The 18,847-nt window shown below is 39.7% G+C and overlaps 1 protein-coding gene across 5 annotated transcripts in view; it reads left to right on the top strand.

Annotated features, from left to right (window-relative positions):
- Window positions 1–18,847, top strand: part of LOC115223542 (tubulin beta chain) — a 38,122-nt gene that overhangs the window by 10,641 nt on the left and 8,634 nt on the right. For all 5 annotated transcript variants that reach the window (XM_029794179.2, XM_029794177.2, XM_029794178.2 and 2 more), the window contains exons 2-3: window positions 7,227–7,321; window positions 16,060–16,168. In XM_029794179.2, coding sequence (XP_029650039.1) covers window positions 7,265–7,321; window positions 16,060–16,168 — 166 coding nt within the window. In that variant the 5' untranslated portion in view covers window positions 7,227–7,264. The remainder of the gene's footprint in view (window positions 1–7,226; window positions 7,322–16,059; window positions 16,169–18,847) is intronic.

Below are 18,847 nucleotides of genomic sequence, written 5' to 3'. Positions count from 1 at the left end.
TTCTCAAAGGCTGTCATTACTTTCGAGACAGTACTTCTTGATACACCAAACATTTTGGCTGTTTTCGCTATGCTAGCACCTGCCATACGAGCACCAACAATTCGATCCCTTTGAAAGTCCGACAGATCTGTTATTCGAATGAATTTTAATTACCTTTTCATTACCATGTTCGAGCATGATCGTTACCATTTGAGCGTGATCATTACCAGTGTCGCCTTACTGGCACCTGTGCCAGTGGCATGTGTAAAAGATTTGAGCGAGGTCGTTGCCAGTACTGCCTGACTGGCCCAGTGCCAGAGGCACATAAAAAGCACCCGCTACACTCTCAGAGTGGTTGGCGTTAGGAAGGGCATCCAGCTGTAGAAACTCTGCCAGATCAAGTGCAGCCATCTGGTTTGCCAGTCCTCAGTCAAAATCGTCCAACCCATGTTAGCATGGAAAGCGGACGTTAAACGATGATGATGATATCTGAAAAGAAACAGAAATTTTAGCAAAACATATTAAGCAACACTAACAATAAATATAAAAAACATAAAAATAAACAAGCTTTTGACAGTTTTATAGGTTTTTCAAAATTATGATGGGAGGTGTTTCCATTATTTTGTCCAACCTCTGTACATGTTGTTTACTTTTATGTTCTAATAAAAAAACAATTTTACGTGAAATTGAAGGATTGGTCAATAAATTTAGTAGAATACAAATTTATTATTCTTTAACAAAAGAATAGTATCGATAGTGACCTTGAAGTTTCCACCATCATCAGGCTGTCTGACAATGGCTGACACTTCAAAGTCACTATTATTCTTGTTATAGAATATATGTATGTATGTATGTATGTGTGTGTGTATGTATGTATGTATGTGTGTGTGTGTATGTATGTGTGTGTGTGTGTATGTATGTATATATATGTATGTATGTATGTACGTACGTACGTGTGTGATTATATACGAGGGCTGTTCATTAAAGATTTCCCCTGACTCACTTCTCAAGGACTGGGATAAACGGAACTCAGCATAATTATTAGTCCTTCTCTACATGGCCACCACCATTGCTTTATTATGCAGCTGTGAAGACCTCGTCTATAGAAGTCGGTGGGTTGCTTTGAAGCTTTTAAGAATTTACCTCAGAAGTAAGTTCATCGTCATCCAAAAACTGCTTCCCTTTCAAAAACGACTTCATGGTTGGAAAGAGGTGCAAGGTCAGGGGAGTGAGGGGGATGAGGAAGGATTTCATAACAACAGAAGAAAGTACACTCCTGTTGCTATGAAATCCTTCCTCATCCCCCTCACTCCCCTGACCTTGCACCTCTTTCCAACCATGAAGTCGTTTTTGAAAGGGAAGCAGTTTTTGGATGACGATGAACTTACTTCTGAGGTAAATTCTTAAAAGCTTCAAAGCAACCCACCGACTTCTATAGACGAGGTCTCAGGATCCTAGTGATGGACTCATGTTTCATCCGGTATGATAAGTCTGCTGAAAAAATACTTGTTTCCTTGGTACGTTGCCAAAAGAGCCTGGCAGCAACTGGCTTGTTCTTGCCTCTGAAAAAGTGTGAGTATCCGTTGAATCCATTGTGCAGACAACTTTCGCATGTGCAAATGGTTGCGAATGATTTTTTTTTCTATAAATCCTACATTCTTGGGTTAGATGCCGAATAGTTATGTGGTGATCCTCCAAAATGGAGGCTTCCACTTTGTGGTCGGTGTTGTCATCAATGGCGATATGTGGCCATCCAGTAATAGGAACAGTTTCCAATGATGTCAGACCACATTTGAACTGGTGATGCCAGTACTTGACTATGTTGTATGATGGTGCATCATTACCATCAACTTCTTTCATCTCATTGAAAGTCTCTTTTGGTGTTCGACCTTTCAAGTATAAGAACCTGGTCACAGATCTGCATTCAACTGCCTCCATTATAACACCTTAATCCATTTCGGCAGCTGTAAAAGACAAACAAATCCTAGCGGAAAGCTGCAATTTACAATGTGACATGGAGAGACATGTATGATTATACCTGTACAAATTTCATTTCTTGTAATAACCAGAAGTGGGTCAGGGGAAATCTTTAACATCCCTCATGTGAGTATATCTATATATATAAAACTCTAGTTGTGTGAGTGTCTGTCCCCTTCGATTTAGATTCCTAACTCCTCCCACATTTTGCGGTGCAGTTTAACCAAATTCGGGTATCTTATAGTCGTGATTCATATCGAGCCCGTCTGACTATTAGCGCGCGTCAACGATGAGTCTACGATTTTAAAAATAATTTAACATCATTTTTTATTCCATTTTAATGCATAAAATGCATCGTATGTCGATGGCGGCGGAGTTGGCGTCCACGCTCACAGCTGCACCTGTTTGCTTCTCCCCCTTCCCTCCCTCGTGAAGCTGTGGGAAGGGAGTGTAAAGAAATCAACGTCGTAATGCGTTGTGAAGGAAACCAGCGTTCTTTTAGAACAACGACTTCATGGCTTGAAGACACCAAAACAAAAATGGCTAAAAAAGCCCGAATTTATAAGGGAAGTAACTCTCTAAAAATGCTTATATAGTTATTTCCCTTACAAACCCGAGCAACGCCGGGCGATACTGCTAGTATATATATATATATATATATATATATATATATATATATATATATATATATATATATATATATATATATATATCAGAGTGTTTGAAGTGGTGTACAGATTTGTATATTGCGAAAAAGGAGGCAGTCAGAATTTTGGATAATTCTTTATTTGTTTATGAACTTGTTGAGAGAAAATCAAAATCAAAATTTGATTTTGATTTTGTCTTGACATGTTTGTAAACGAACAAAAGCACCAATTAAGGATTATCCCAAATGCTGACTGCCTCCTTTTTCTCAATGTGTGTGTGTTTGGGATCATTTTTATCATCTACTCATCCATGCTCACATGAGGTGAATGGAATTTATTGAGGCAGATTTTCTATGGCCCAGTGACCTTCCAGTCACCAACTCTCACCTGTTACCAAGCAAGGTAATATTTCCTCATGGACAGACATGTTTTTCATGGAAAACTGGAAACAACCTCTCTTGTACGACAGTGATGCTCGTTTACTACTAATACATAATGTCTATAAAGGGTACACACCATCACAATCACTCAAATATATACATATATATATATATATATATATATATATATATATATATATATATATATATATATATATATATATATATTGTTATATATTGTTATATTTCGGAATGGTCATATTGCCAGTTTAGCCAATAAAAACACACGCACTATATATTTGGTATTATTTTGCTTCAGTGATATTTATTTTTTACATTAATCTTAATCTTATTTCGGCCAAAGTTCTTTCGTCACACTCCTGTGACCGCATCAGTGGTCCTTTGTTTTCTTCTCACTTACTTGTGTCTCTCCTTACTAACCGTCAGCCATTTTGTATTTCTATTGTATGTCTTCATTTGCGCATGCTTATATCTCTATGTGCGTCTATGTTTATTTAGTGTGTGGTGGGGGGGGATGCCTGTAATATTTGTATCTTCTGGTTATATACGTTCATGTAATTTGTATTGTTTTTGTTGTTGTTGCTTTTGTTCTAATTTTGTTCATGTGTTTATATCCACCCATTATTATCATTACATATGCTTGTATGTATGTATAACAACAATACTAGAAATAATAATAATAAATCAGGAAAAAAAAAAAATAATATAGTTATTAATAGTTATCACCATACTAATATGGCAGTCTATAAATAAGACTAAAGCTGTCGCTGATTAGCTCCAAGAGGCCACCGCCTCTAGCTAGCTATATGACACATGGTGGCCTCTTGGAGCTAATCAGCGACAGCTTTAGTCTTAATTATAGACTGCCATATTAGTATGGCGATAACTATTAATATCCAGTAACACTGCCGTAATCTCCTTTAGAGAGACTTAGTAATTTTAATATTTCTATTAATAATATAGTTATTTATTTCTATTTGTTTATTTATCTGTTTATTTATTATGTTCTCGGGATCCTCTACCGTCATATGTTGTGGTGTGTGCTAGTGTTCCATTCTAGTTTCCTCTTCAGGCTAGGTTTATTTTCTATTATGTGTGTAGCTTCTGTAATTTGTCTGATTGTTGCATCGGTTCTATGTGTGGACAATATTTTAATTTCTATGTTATTGATTGATCCCCCGTGTTCCTGTTTGGCGTGTTGGTACAGAATCGATGAGCTTTTACCTTCCTTGAGTTGACACCACCCCTGGAGGTGAACTGGTGTACCACTTTAGAAGGACCCTAGACAAACTTAAGATAAGAATTAAGGTTGTTGAAAAGCCAGGCAACCCTATCAAATCTATAATTGGTAGAACCTATCCTTTTAGTAGAACCCCCTGTACAGATAAGTACTGTACTGTATGTAGATTTAGCCCACAAATAAACTATAAAGCCAGAAATGTAGTCTATAGTATAAGATGTATAGAGGGACGATGCAGTAACAAGACAACGACATACGTAGGGGAAACGGCAAGAAGCATAGGAGAGCGGGTAAATGAGCATTGGAGACAACTCAAGGAAGGTAAAAGCTCATTGATTCTGTACCAACACGCCGAACAGGAACACGGGGGATCAATCAATAACATAGAAATTAAAATATTGTCCACACATAGAACAGATGCAACAATTAGACAAATTACAGAAGCTACACACATAATAGAAAATAAACCTAGCCTGAATAGGAAACTGGAATGGAACACAAGCACACACCACAACATATGACGGTAGAGGATCCCGAGAACATAATAAATACACAGATAAATAAACAAATAGAAATAAATAACTATATTATTATTTTTTTTTTTTCCGATTTATTATTATTATTACTAGTATTGTTGTTATACATACATACAAGCATATGTAATGATAATAATGGGTGGATGTAAACACATGAACAAAATAAGAATAAACAAAAACAACAACAAAAACATCGATAAAAAGACATCGATAGAATAAGTACTGGGGAATAGTTGGGGTTGATTTGTTTGACTAAAGGTGGTGCTCCAGCATGTCCGCTGTCAATTGACTAAAACAAGTAAAAGAATATATATATATATATATATATATATATATATATATATATATATACATACATAAACACACATACATGCAACCGACTTCTTTGAGCTTCCAGCTATGAAATCCACTCACAAGACTTTGGTTAGCATGGAACAATAATAGAAGATAGTTGCCCAAGGTGCCATGCAATGGGACTGAACTGAAGACCTCATGGTTGTGAAGCAAGCTTATTAACCACACAACCATGTGTGCATCCGTTTCTAAGCCAAACATGTTTGCACAGAATATTGGAAAGGAATGACACTGCTTGTATGACAGGGACTCTTGTTTACAACTTACAATGTTAAGACAAGGAGACACAAAAGTAAACATATTCACACACACACACACACACACACACACACACATTGCATCTCCTTCCCTGCTTCCTCTACACCTTTCTGATTTATCATTCTTAAGCCACCTCTATCTCTCCCACCCCACCCCAATGCTGATATTTCCCATCAGACTGCCCCTTTTTCTCCCTCCTGATCTACTGTCCATATCTTCTCTTGCTTCTTCGGGATTTGTCCTGGCACCCCATTGTAACCATCTTGTCTCCATCTCACCCACCTTCACATAATACAGGGTAGCCTTGAATTTTCTTTATAGTCAGACACCCGTGCTTGTCCCTTTGCCATACTTTAATCTCCCAACATTTGGCATAAACCCACCTCTCCCTCATCTAAGAGGACTTTTTCCTTTTCTTATTCTTTTTCTGTTTTGCAATTTATTTACCAACCTCACTAGTGCTAGTATCACACACACACACACACACACATACATCACACATCACACATCACACACAAAATCCTACCCAGTACTTATTGTAGAATGGTTGGAATCAGGATGGGCATTCAGCTCTAGAAACCATGCCAAAGCTGACACTGGAGCTCAACGCTCTTATAAACGCTCTTATAAACCCATCCAATCCATGCCAGCATGGAAAACAGATGTTCAATGATGATATATATACATGTGTATATATATATATATATATATATATATATATATATATATATATATATATATATATATATATATGAGATGTTTTGCTATCCAGAAAGCCCAAAAGGCCGCTAAGGCTATGTAAGTGCTATGTGTTGTGTAGAATGGATAAAGAGTCTTCTTGTCCATGGTGTGTAAAGTTTAATAAGAATTCATATGTTGTTATTTCTACCCATTCTACACAACACATTTCTCGGATAACAGAACAGCAACTTCAACATCCAACACATTTTTATATTCATATCTCTCATGTATCTCTCCCTCACCAGAATAACTTCTAAAAACAATGAACTCTACTAATTCCTTCTATTAAAGCTCTTTCAATGCATCTCTGATGGTGGAATATCATTTATATCCCTGAAACAGCTGTAAGACCACCTTTCTATTTATAAATGTCCTAGGAATATCAAACTGCCTTGGCTTTGTTATCTTATTTTATTTAACACAAACACACACACACATATAATCATCATCTTTAAATGTCTGTTTCGCATGCTGGCATGGGTTGGATGGTTTGAGAGGAACTGGCAAGTCATAAAATTGTGCCAAGTTCTACCAAGTTCTGTTTTGGCCTGGTTTCTACAACTGTATACCTTTCCTAATGCCAACCAATTCACAGAGTGTGGACTGGGTGCTTTTTATGGGACACCAGCACCAGTGAGGTCACCAAGTGACCTGTAAAACAAGACCCCCTCAACCAAGTGGAGACGAGTGTTGTGAGAAGTGGTTTTGTGCTGAACGATGAGAGGTTAGAATACGACAGAAGGATAGAAACAGGTGTCTTGCAGTAGAGAACAAACATGGAGAGATCCCAGTTGGAGAAGGGGAGAAAAGTTGTTGAAGAAGATGTGTGAGGGAAGAGTGCGTGCGTGGGCATATGTTTGCATGTGCATGTGTGTGTGTGTGTATGATGGACTTCTTTCAGTTTCCATCTACCAAATCCATTCACAAGACTTTGGCTGACTTAGCACTATGGTAGAAAGACTCTTTCCATGGATGCCATAGAGTGAAACTGAACTTGAAACCAAGTGATTTGAAGGCAAACTTCTTTAATATACATACATATATACACATTTTATACACTCCGATTGATGTATACATAATTTTTATTTTATAGATTTTGGTGCTTGACAAAAAAACTACTTACAGTTTAACATGAGGGAGATTGTACATATCCAGGCTGGCCAATGTGGCAACCAGATTGGGTCAAAGGTGAGTAGCATGTCAGATACTTCCTTGAAATTCAATTCACAGCATGAGATTGATTCCATACGGACAGTTTGGTAAATGGTAGATCAGTTTTGTGTGTGTTTTGTAGCATTGCCTCATTTGTACTGTTTACTTTCCCATGTTTGCAAGGGTCAGATAGAATTTGATGAGGCACGTTTTTGTATGGTACGATGCCCTTCCCATAACCAATCCTCACTTGTTACCAGGTAACATAATACACAGCCATGACTGGTTATGGTTCCATGGAAATGGATAACACCACATATACGATGGTGACACTTGTTTACAATATAAATGGATGTCATGACTAGAAGACATGTGCACAAAAATGCACACACACATGCAAACACACGCACACAAGCACACACACACATATATATATAGTTATGATCAGGCCATGAAGTAGTGGTGAGTATTTCTGTGTGGGAGGCATAAGAATATAAACAAGGTAAATCCCACATATAACACAAGTAAAATTTATGGTAAAGAGGAAACAAACAAGCAACAAAAAATACAACATGGAGTCAGACAGGCAAAAGTATTCGCCTAAAAAGTGTAGAAATATAAAGCAATTAAACAACAAACAAAGAAGTACACAATGAAGGCAAAACAAGAGAAGAGAATCTGACATTTGAAGTGATGGCCTTTATTAGAAAATAATGAATAGTGTAAACAAAATTGAGTGTAGAAGAAAGAGAAGAAAATATACAATACCAATAAACATGCCTGCTTACACGGTTAATCTCCATCTCGGGTAGAATGAAAGTTGGTAAGTGAAATGGAATGATCAGAAGTGGTGGCACTATCTGGATCATAGTGTGGTTAAATGGAGAAAGAAGAATGGAGAGAGAGAGAGAGAGAGAGAGAGAGAGAGAGAGAGAGAGAGAGAGAGAGTATAAATAGAAAGAGGGAAGAGAAGTTTAAGACTGGTTGTCTATGGCAACTTCCATATGCTGATTAATTTAATTCTCATAACTGAATGGAATTAAAGAGGAAATTTGAGAATCAAGGAGTCTGAAGATAAACTTAGCAAAGACAATGGTGTTAGTAAGTTGGAAAGAAGCCAAAATTCCAAAATCATTGGGAAAATGTCTTCACTTGACATGCAAAATAGAGTTGGTATAAATTCCATATGCTCTTCCCAATGTCGGCTTTGGACACACAAGAGAAGGTAAACTTTATATGAGGCAGATGTACTGGAATAGTACATACTTTGAGCACATTAAAAACAGATTCTCTTAAATAGTTGCATAGCTTTCTAGAAGTTGTTAATAATTTCTGTTAATTAGGTAACATAATTAGCAGAGGTGGATGTTGTTCAGAATATATAATAGCCAAGGAAAGAATGTGTTGGAAAAAAATCAGGCTTTTGCTGACATTCTTGTCAACAAAGGTCTTTTCCCTGAAAATAAAGAACAGATTGTACGATACTTGTGTTGGAACTGCAATACTGCATGGCAACAGAATGAAGATTTTGAATGCAGATAATTTGTTCCCCTCCATACCCACCCAACCATCCTACCCTACCACTTTATTCATGTTGCCTCCTCATTCCCCACCTCCATCCTTTGACTTCCATCTCTCCATTACTCATAAACCCCTCCCACCCACCTACCCTCCCTGCTCACCTGAGCAGACCTCATCTTCCATCATCCACTTCAGTTTCATTCTGACCCCCTTGTCCTTATCTAAACCTTCATTTCAGAACCTGTGTTGGGCTACCCTTAACTGCAAGTACCCAGTACACCTTGCTTCTGCCTGCTTTATCCATTCTGCTCATTCTTCTGTTCCTTACCTCTCTATCACTACTCACCCTTACAACTCAGGCTGCCCCCCCCCAACCTTTCTTACAGCTCTTGTGGCATTCTCCTACCATCCCTCTTTCTTCTTTCTCTTACTTTCCTCTCTCCCCACATTCTCCCCCACCTGGAATGTTTTCCCCAGCGTTCTTTCTCTAATCTTCCTCTTCCTTCTATGGCACCCTCCCATCTCTCCCTCCTCTCTCTCTCTCTCTCTCTCACTCTCCCTCATTTCTTTCACTCTATTCTTTTGCTGCTCCCTTGACCTTCTGCCACATTTTTTCTCACTACCCCTCCTCTGCACTCTCACTCACTCCTCCCCTTCTGATCTTCCTCCTCAACCCTACACCTCTCTTCCCTCTATTGACTCTCTCTGGAGTCCTTGCTCCCTTCCCTCATCTAGTTCTCCCTTTCTTGTCCCCTTGCCTTCCAGCCATCCACTTGACCTTAGAAGATAGGACAGCCCCTCAATTATCACCCCATCCCCTACTATTTCCATTGTCTTTCTTTTTCTCACTAATCTCTGATACTAATCCTTTTCCCTTTCTCCTGTCCCCTTTCATTCTCTCTCCTCCCCAACAGTGTCCTCTCCCTTACTCTCTCCTCTGTCACCCTTTCACAACTATAAGTCCGTTGCTCTCATCTTACCTTACATCCATCACACCTTCATCTTTTCTGTTCCCTTTAGGGCCTTTGTCTTGCAAGTCCTTCCTCTTGCAAGCTACAGAGCAACTTCAATAATACTGACCTCACACAAAAAAGAAACAATCACTCAGGCCATATCGTAACATGGCTGGTCTTAAGAAGGGCATCCAACAAGAGGGACCACGTCAAAGCAGCAGACATTGGAGCATGATGCAGCTGTCCCGCTTGATGGATTCTGCTGAATCATCCAACCGTTGCCAGCATGAGAGACAAGCATTAAATGGTGATGGCTTGTGTGTTGAGAGGGAAATTGGGCACGAGAGGAATTAGAGACGACTGTGCTGCATCAATCATGTGATGTGTATGGATGAAGACGGTTGCTTAAAGAAGTGCCAGTCACTGAACTTGTTGGTATTAAAACCAGTTGCATCAGGCCGAGATACTCAACATGTTTAAAGTTCAGACTGGACAGATCCTGCCTTTTGTGCCTATCCTACAATGTCATTCTAAAAATAAGCAATCACATCATTGAATTCTTGAAGCAACAAAATAATGAACCATTCAAAACAATGTGAATAACAAAACATTACATTTGACTGAACGATCTGAATGCTGAAGGATTAAAGTGGAAGGAATTTGTGGAAGAAGCAGACCCAGGGAGACATGGGATGAAGTAGTGAAGACTGATCTCAAAACACTGAGCTTTATGGAGAAGATGACAAAGGATTGAGTGATCTGGCACCTTGCTGTGCTTGAGAAGACTGACCACCACAACAGAATCGATATCCTAAAACCATTTTGGTAAATGCTTGTATGTGCAGAGCTCTACGCCATTGCCATTCTCACTGTCCCATCAATCTATCCCTGGTGTTATTAGGCTACCATAATCACTTGAGAGCAGAATAGACAAACACCACATCTCCTCCCTTTTTGTTACCTTCTGCTCTTCTCTTCCACCCCAGAACCACTTCCATTCCTTATTATCTTCCCCAGCCAGGCTGTCTCCCATTCTTAACAACTCTTTCATCTGTTATCACTCCCAATGCCCTCACATATCTAACACAACCCCTCCTCCTGCACCACTCCTATATCTCCCACCATCAGTTATTACTTTTAACCCATCTAACCATCTCCCTTCACATTCTTAAGAGATTTCGTCACTCCTACCCACCCAGTCCAGTCCCCTGTCTCATTTCACCTATACTCATCCCACCCACTGTACCTCAAGGGGTATGTCCTGACTCACATCCATCTCTATCTTTCTCTCCCTTCTCCTCTAACTGGGATATCCTTGTACCTGTTCTACAGCCACTATCTCTATCGCTCTATTATTCTTTTAACCCCTCATTTACTGGCACAAAGCCACCTCTCTCGATACTACTCCCCCTCCCAGTCAAGGGGGCTTTGCCTTGTCTTGCAAGTCACTTGGTCACCCCACTGGTGCTGGTGCCACATAAAAAGCACCCAGTACACTCTGTAAAGTGATTGGCTTTAGGAAAGGCATCTAGCCATAGCAATCTTGCCACAACAACCTCCTCGCTTGCCAGTTCTTGTCAAACCATCCAATTCATGTCAGATGATATTTTTATTTTTGAATCAGTCTCTTGCTTGCTGGACTGAGTTTCCTCTGGAGTTGCACATCAGGTTTCCAGTTGTATCTTACCTGCAGACACTGTGTACACAGAGACGGTAAAAATAAAATATTATTAATCTCTGCTACGGTATCAAATAGTCTTTCTTCCAGCAGTCAGCACTAAATGAATGTGTGTGTGTGTGTGTGTGTGTGTGTGTGTGTGTGTGTGTATTGATCAAATAAGAGAGAAGAGATATATTGAGAATAGATTTTGTAACTAATGTAGATTATGAAACAGCTGTTAACAAATGGAATCATAACGATGATGATGATGATGATGATGATGATAATTCCATTTGTTAACAGCTGTTTCATATTTTGTGTTAGTTACATAAGTGACACTACATTGTCTGTCATACATATGTGAATAAACATACATACAAGTATAAACATATATTATATATATATTTATAAACATATATATATATATATAAACATATATATATATTTATCAATATATATATATATATTATATATATATATATATATATATATATATATATTTAACTGCATGTGGGCTGTTGGCAATTTTTCCTCCTTCTTCCTTCTCTCACTTTGGACTTTCTTGTTTTTCCTGTTTCCGAAGAAGAGCTATGCTCAAAACATAAAACAACAACTCTCTTCTTTCTCCAAGCATCATATTAGTACATTGCTACGTCCTCACATTTGTTTTTCTCTTTTTCTTTTCTTCCCTGTTTTTTGAATTGACCATGTATGTATGCATACACATCGATATGTAATGTGTCATACTGATTGAGAGAGAGAGAGAGAGAGAGAGAATTCCTTTAAGGGTAGACATGCCTGTACAATATTATTTCTCTCCATTTGACAAATCAGTTGCCCAGATGAGTAAACATGTGAATTACTGTCAAACATTCATTAGTGAAACTGACAAAGCGCTGTAATATATGTATGTATAATTAGTGGTGGTGGTAGTAGTAGTAGTAGTAGTAGTAGTGTTGAATGGGAGGAGGTTTGAATGGGGTTTATGGAATGTTGAAGAGACACCAATAATTAGTTTGTGACATATCATTAAATGTAGTTTGGTAGCTGTCCATGGACAGGCAACAATACTGTAGAGCAGATTGTGGGGTGCATGTGTGTGTGTGTGTGTGTGTGTGTGTGTGTGTGTGGTGGGGGTCTTTTTGCAGGTACAAAAAAATCAACTGTTACTTTCACACCAACAACAATGACAACAAGAATAGTAACAAACAACGGCATTGAAAATGGCAGGAATCATCATCATCATCATCATCATCATCATTACCACCACCACCATCATCATCATCATCATCACATGTCCATTTCTACTTGCAAGCATGGCTTGGATGGTTCAACGGGATCTGATGGACCAGAGCATTGCTCTGGCATGGTTTCTATGGCTGGATGCCCTTCTTAACACTGTCCCAGACTGAATGGGGGGGGGGGGCTTTTTATGCGGTACCAACAGGGTCACTGAATAACTTGCCAGGCAAGACCCTCACCCCTCGACTGAGTGGGTGGGGTGTAGTTTTGAGTGGTGGGGGGTGTCTGTTTTATGCTGCCAGGTGATGAAAGGTTAAAGTATGAGTGAGGGACAGGAACAGGTGCCGCACTGTGGAAGCCCCACCCCCCCGTGGCTACTTCAGTTGGGAAGGAGAGAAAAGAGGGAAGATGGTGATGATGACCAAGTCAGAGTTTAACCCCTCAAGCTGGATAAGGGGACAGAAGGGAGTGGGGAGAGAAAGTCAGTAAATGAGGGAGTAATATAATTATTTTACAGAAATAACACCGGCAGATGTGATATAACCACCGCCGCCATCACCATCACCACCACCACCACCGCCGCCGCCACCACCTTCACCACCGCCGCCACCACCGCCGCCACCACCTTCACCACCGCCGCCGCCACCACCTTCACCACCGCCGCCACCACCACCGCCACCACCTTCACCACCGCCGCCGCCACCACCTTCACCACCACCTTCACCACCGCCGCCACCACCTTCACCACCGCCGCCACCACCGCCGCCACCACCTTCACCACCGCTGCCGCCACCACCTTCACCACCACCGCCGCCACCACCTTCGCCGCCGCCGCTGCCACCACCACCACCGCCGCCGCCGCCGCCGCCACCACCGCCACCGCTGCCACCACCGCTGCCACCACCACCGCCGCCACCGCCGCCGCCACCACCACCACCACCTCCTCCTCCTCCTCTTCCTCCCCCTGCAAGTATCAGCTGTATGAGTCACATCTGTCTAGTTGTGTCAATTCTTCCATCTTGACCTTTGTCCTCTCTTATTGTAATTGTGAAGGTGTGTGATTTAGTGGTCAGGGCTATTCAGTTCACACTCGTAAGGTCGTGAGTTCAATTCCCAGCAACACATTGTGTCCTTGGGCAAGACACTTTATTTCATGTTGCTGCAGTCCACTCAACTGGCAAAAATGAGTCGTACCTGTATTTTAAAGGGCCAGCCCCGTCACATTCTGTGTCAGGCTGAATCTCCTTGAGACCTGCAGTACTCAGCCACTTGCATGCTAATTCCACGAGCAGGCCCTTTGTTATCATTGTTGTTGCTGCTACTGTTTAGCCACAGGTCAGTTATGTAGCAGACCTATGATCAAAATGCATTCCAGGCATGGCCATCCTGCCTCTTTTCCAAACACAGTACACAATGCACCTAGAATGTCCTTTTTTTAAGGTGGTATGGTCTAATTTGAGGGTGGTTTGACTGCTATTTCAAACAAGTCCAGCAACCTTGTTGTTATCTTTGTTTAGCCCCAGGTCAGCTTTAACAAGCCAGTTTTTTTTTTCCTTATTTCCAGGGACCCCAAGGTCACTTTATCCCCAAATTTCTTTTTTGAAAAAGAACGGAAATATTGTGGGTGTGGGTATGGCTGTGTGGTTAAGAAGTTTGTTTCCCAATCTCATGGTTCTGGTTTCAGTCCCACTTTGTGGCACCTTGTGCAAGTGTCTTCTGGGTCGACCAAAGTGTTTGGAGTGAATTTAGTTGATGGAAACTGAAAGAAGCAAATTGTGTGTATGCACGGCAAGCTGGCAGAATCATTAACACGCTGGGCGAAATGCTTAGCAGTATTTCGTCTGCCGCTACGTTCTGAGTTCAAATTCGGCCGAGGTCGACTTTGCCTTTCGTCCTTTTGGGGTCGGTTAAATAAATACCAGTTACGCACTGGGGTCGATATAATCGACTTAATCTGTTTGTCTGTCCTCTCTGTGGGTAGTAAAGAAATACGTATCTATATATATGTGTGTGTGTATGTATGTATGTATGTGTGTATGTGTGTACGTATGTATGTATGTATGTATGCATGTATGTACATATGTATGTATGTACGTATGTATGTATGTATGCATGTATGTACGTATGTATGTATGTACGTATGTATGTATGTATGTATGTACGTATGTATGTATGTATGTACGTATGTATGTATGTATGTGTTTATGTACGTATGTATGTATGCATGCATGTATGTATGTATGTATGTATGTATGTATGTACGTATGTATGTATGCATGCATGTATGTATGTATGTATGTATGTCATTGTCTCCTTGTATTGGCGTTCCATGATCATTGTAAATGAGTGCCAATGTCATACAAGCAGTGTCATTTATTCTGCAAAAATATGTTTGGCCGTGGGGGAAATGTGCCTAGCTTAGAAACAGGTGAAGGTTGGCAACAGGGAAGGTATCCAGCCAAACAAAAAGGTGCCTCAATAAATTGCAGCTGACCCATGCAAGCAAAGAAAAGTGGACAGTGAATTGAAAATGATGCTAGTCATGGTATGAAGCAATAGGGGGGAGATTTGGCTACTATTTTTAGCAGATCACATGACATTCTTGTGGTTGTTAGTGGTAGTTGTAATGGTATTGAAAGGAGGATGTTGGTGGAGGTGTGGGTTAAAGGTTATAGTAGTGGAGGTGGTGTTGTGGTTCAATCCCATTTAGGATCAGATTGTGCAGCCCCATGATCAAGGGAGCTTTCACCCCTTTTTCAGACAATATATAGGGATAGAGCGCATTATTTATTTTTATCTTCTTAATTTTTTTGCTTTTGCTTTTAAAAATACAATGAAATATGATTTGAGGAAGGATTGACTATTATTTCAGCAGATCAAGAGACAACATAGAGGCTCTTTCACTGATTTGTGTTGATAATGATGATGTTGTTTAGCCCCAGGTCAGTCTATATTGAACAGACTTATCATGTAAAGTACTCTCCATTTGTGACCAACCCATCATTTTAGGAGCAGGTATGGCTGTGTGGTTAAGAAGCTTGTTTCCCGTCCATACAGTTTCAGGTTCAGTCCTACTGCTTGGCACCTTGGGCAATTGTCTTTTAGTGGCACAGTGGTGTCGGTGGTGGTGGTATCATGATGGTAGCAGTGGTATAGTAGTTATAATTGTATATTGGTAGTAGGAGTGGTAGTAGCATAAGGCAGGGGTTGGGGTGTCAATGGTATAGTATTGGTAGTGGTGTTGAGGTGGTACAATGCTGGTCATGATACAGTGATGGTAACTTAATAGTAGTAGAAGTAGTAGTAAAAGTATTTGCAGTGGAGGTTGTGGTGTGTAGTGGTGTTACGAGTGTTACAGCGTTTGTAATGTCTTTGACGGTTTTTGTCTTTTGTTTCAGTTCTGGGAAGTGATATCGGTGGAACATGGAATCGATGCCTCTGGAGTCTACCAAGGAAAATCTTCCAAACAACTGGAACGGTCTTACGTCTATTTCAATGAAGCATCCAGTAAGTTCTACATTGCCTTCTTTCTCTCTTTCTCTCTCCCTCTCTCTCTCTTGCTTTCTCCCCCCTCCTGCCCTCTCTTTCTTCCTCTTCCTCTCTCTCTCTCTTCTTTTCTTCTCTCTGTCTTTCTTAAACTGCTTTTTGCTCTCTTTCTCATGTTCTCTCTCTTTTTCTCACATTCTCTCTCTTTCTGTCTGTCTGTCTCTTTCTCTTGTATTTTTCTCACTGCTTCTTTGACCTGGACAGATCAAAAGGTCAGAGGTCAGTCTAGTATGGATCAGCCCTCCCTAAGGGTAAAAATAGATTAGCACAGGGTCAACACCTCTGCCTAGAAAAGAAGTCAAACATCAATGACAATTCCAAACCAACAAGATCTGGGAGAGAAAAGTCTTTTTTGTGGGGAAAGCAGGAAATTGAGGCAGAGCTGAAAAGAGCAGGGGTCCAACCAGAGAGAGAAACAGGAAAGGTGGTCTAGGGTCAAGAGGAGTGGAGAAAAGCCATCAATGGCCAGTGACCCCTAGGAAGCAAAGGGTTTAAGCATGTAGAGTCACAGAATGGAGAAAAGCCATCAATGGCCAGTGACCCCTAGGGAGCAAAGGGTTTAAGCATGTAGAGTCACAGAAAGGGGATTCTATATAATGCTTTCACAAGGAGACCAAATCAAATTTGAGGTCAATCAAGGCATTTCTATCTTGTTGCATATGGACTCCAAACCTTTTGATAAAATTCTTCACATGGTTGCAAAGGGAACTTCTGAAGCAAACACCCAGCACCAGACACACAAAGAGGTTGTCGATCCTGGCAATGTTCCGATTCTCTTGTTGACTTGGAGATTTTTCTTGTTCTGTATTTCTTTGTTTCTTCTTTTGATGAAATTCAAATATGACCAATTAAATTAACATCTATAATAATAATGATGATAATAATAATAATAATAACAACAACAACAACAACAACAACAACAACAACAACAACAACAACAACAACAACAACAATAATGATGATGATGATGATGATGATGATGGTGATAATAATAATAATAATAATGATTATGATGATGATGATGATGATGATGATGATGATGATAATAATGATAATGATAATAATAATAATAATAATAATAACAATAACAACAACAACAACAATAATAATAATAATGATGATGATGATGATGATGATGATGATGATGGTGATGATGATGATAATAATAATAATAATAATGATAATGATAATGATAATAATAATAACAAATGAACCAAAAAACTATAGACCCATAACCTGCTTAACAACTATGTATAAAAAACTAACATCTGTCCTGACGGAATATACCTATAGTTTTTTGACAGACAGCAGCATATTCCCTAATGAACAGAAAGGATGTAAACATGGATCCTACGGTTGTAAAGATCAACTACTCATCAATAAGATGATCTTAGAAGATTGTCACAAACGACACAAAAACTTATCAATAGCCTGGATAGACTATAAAAAGGCTTTTGATAGCCTACCACATAGCTGGATTAAGAAATGCCTAGAAATGTATAAGATAGCACCTACTCTGCGAAACTTTTTGTCTGTAAGTATGAGATCATGGAGAACCACACTAACTTTGAACAGTGACAATGAATCTCTAAATGCTGGTGATGTAAAAATTTCATGTGGCATTTTCCAGGGTGACTCACTATCACCACTCCTCTTCTGTTTAGCCTTAATACCTCTCTCAAAATTGCTCAATGACGCGCATACGGATATAAAATGTTTAATAAAAATATAAATCATCTCATTTACATGGATGATTTAATGCTCTTTGCAAAAATGTCCAACAACTCAAGGGCTTACTAGCGATTGTCAAACAATTCAGTGATGACATCAGAATGCAATTTGGCCTTGATAAGTGTGCAAAAGCTACCTTTGTCAAAGGAAAAATGACAGAAACATCTAACGTTAACCTTGACCAGCAGAATGTCATAAAAGAACTACAAGTATCTAGGGGTAATTGAAGGAGACGGAATAAGGCATTCAGAGATGAAGGAAATGATCAGGAGAGAATGTTATCGCAGAGTAAGAGCAATACTCAAGACAGCTGAATGCGAGAAACAGGATTGAAGTGATCAATGCATTAGCCATACCAGTCGCGACTTACAGTTTCAATATCGTTAACTGGTCAATTACTGAAATATGTAATCTTGACAGAAAAATACGAAAACTGTTGACAATGCATAGAATGCACCACCCTAAGGCAGATACAGAACAACTTTATCTGCCAAGAAACGAGGGAGGCCGTGGACTTTTACAACTGGCAATAACAATGAAGATTGCTACAATTGGCCTAGACACCTACCTGAAAAAGTCTGAGGACTGGATGTTAAAACTTGTCTCAAAACATGAAAACAAGAAAGCATCATACTCAGTAACAAAACAGGCAAAGGAATACCTAAGTGAATTCCAAATACAACAGATTTCAGAATTAGAGATAGACATACAAGAAACAGGCACAGAAAAAGCTAAGCGCATGAAAACCCGTGTTAAAACTGCTGCCTTAGATATTCTGAATGATAAATGGCAAGAAAAACCTCTCTATGGCAAATACCCAAAGAGAGCGAATAATGCAGATGTTGACAAAACCCTGACCCATCAATGGCTAATGGCCTCTGGCTTAAAATCTGAAACAGAGGGGTTTAT

This window comes from Octopus sinensis, linkage group LG23 (assembly GCF_006345805.1).
Source record: "Octopus sinensis linkage group LG23, ASM634580v1, whole genome shotgun sequence".
NCBI lineage: Eukaryota > Metazoa > Mollusca > Cephalopoda > Octopoda > Octopodidae > Octopus > Octopus sinensis.
The sequence above is the reverse complement of the archived record's forward strand: the minus strand, read 5'-3'. Positions and strand labels throughout refer to the sequence as shown.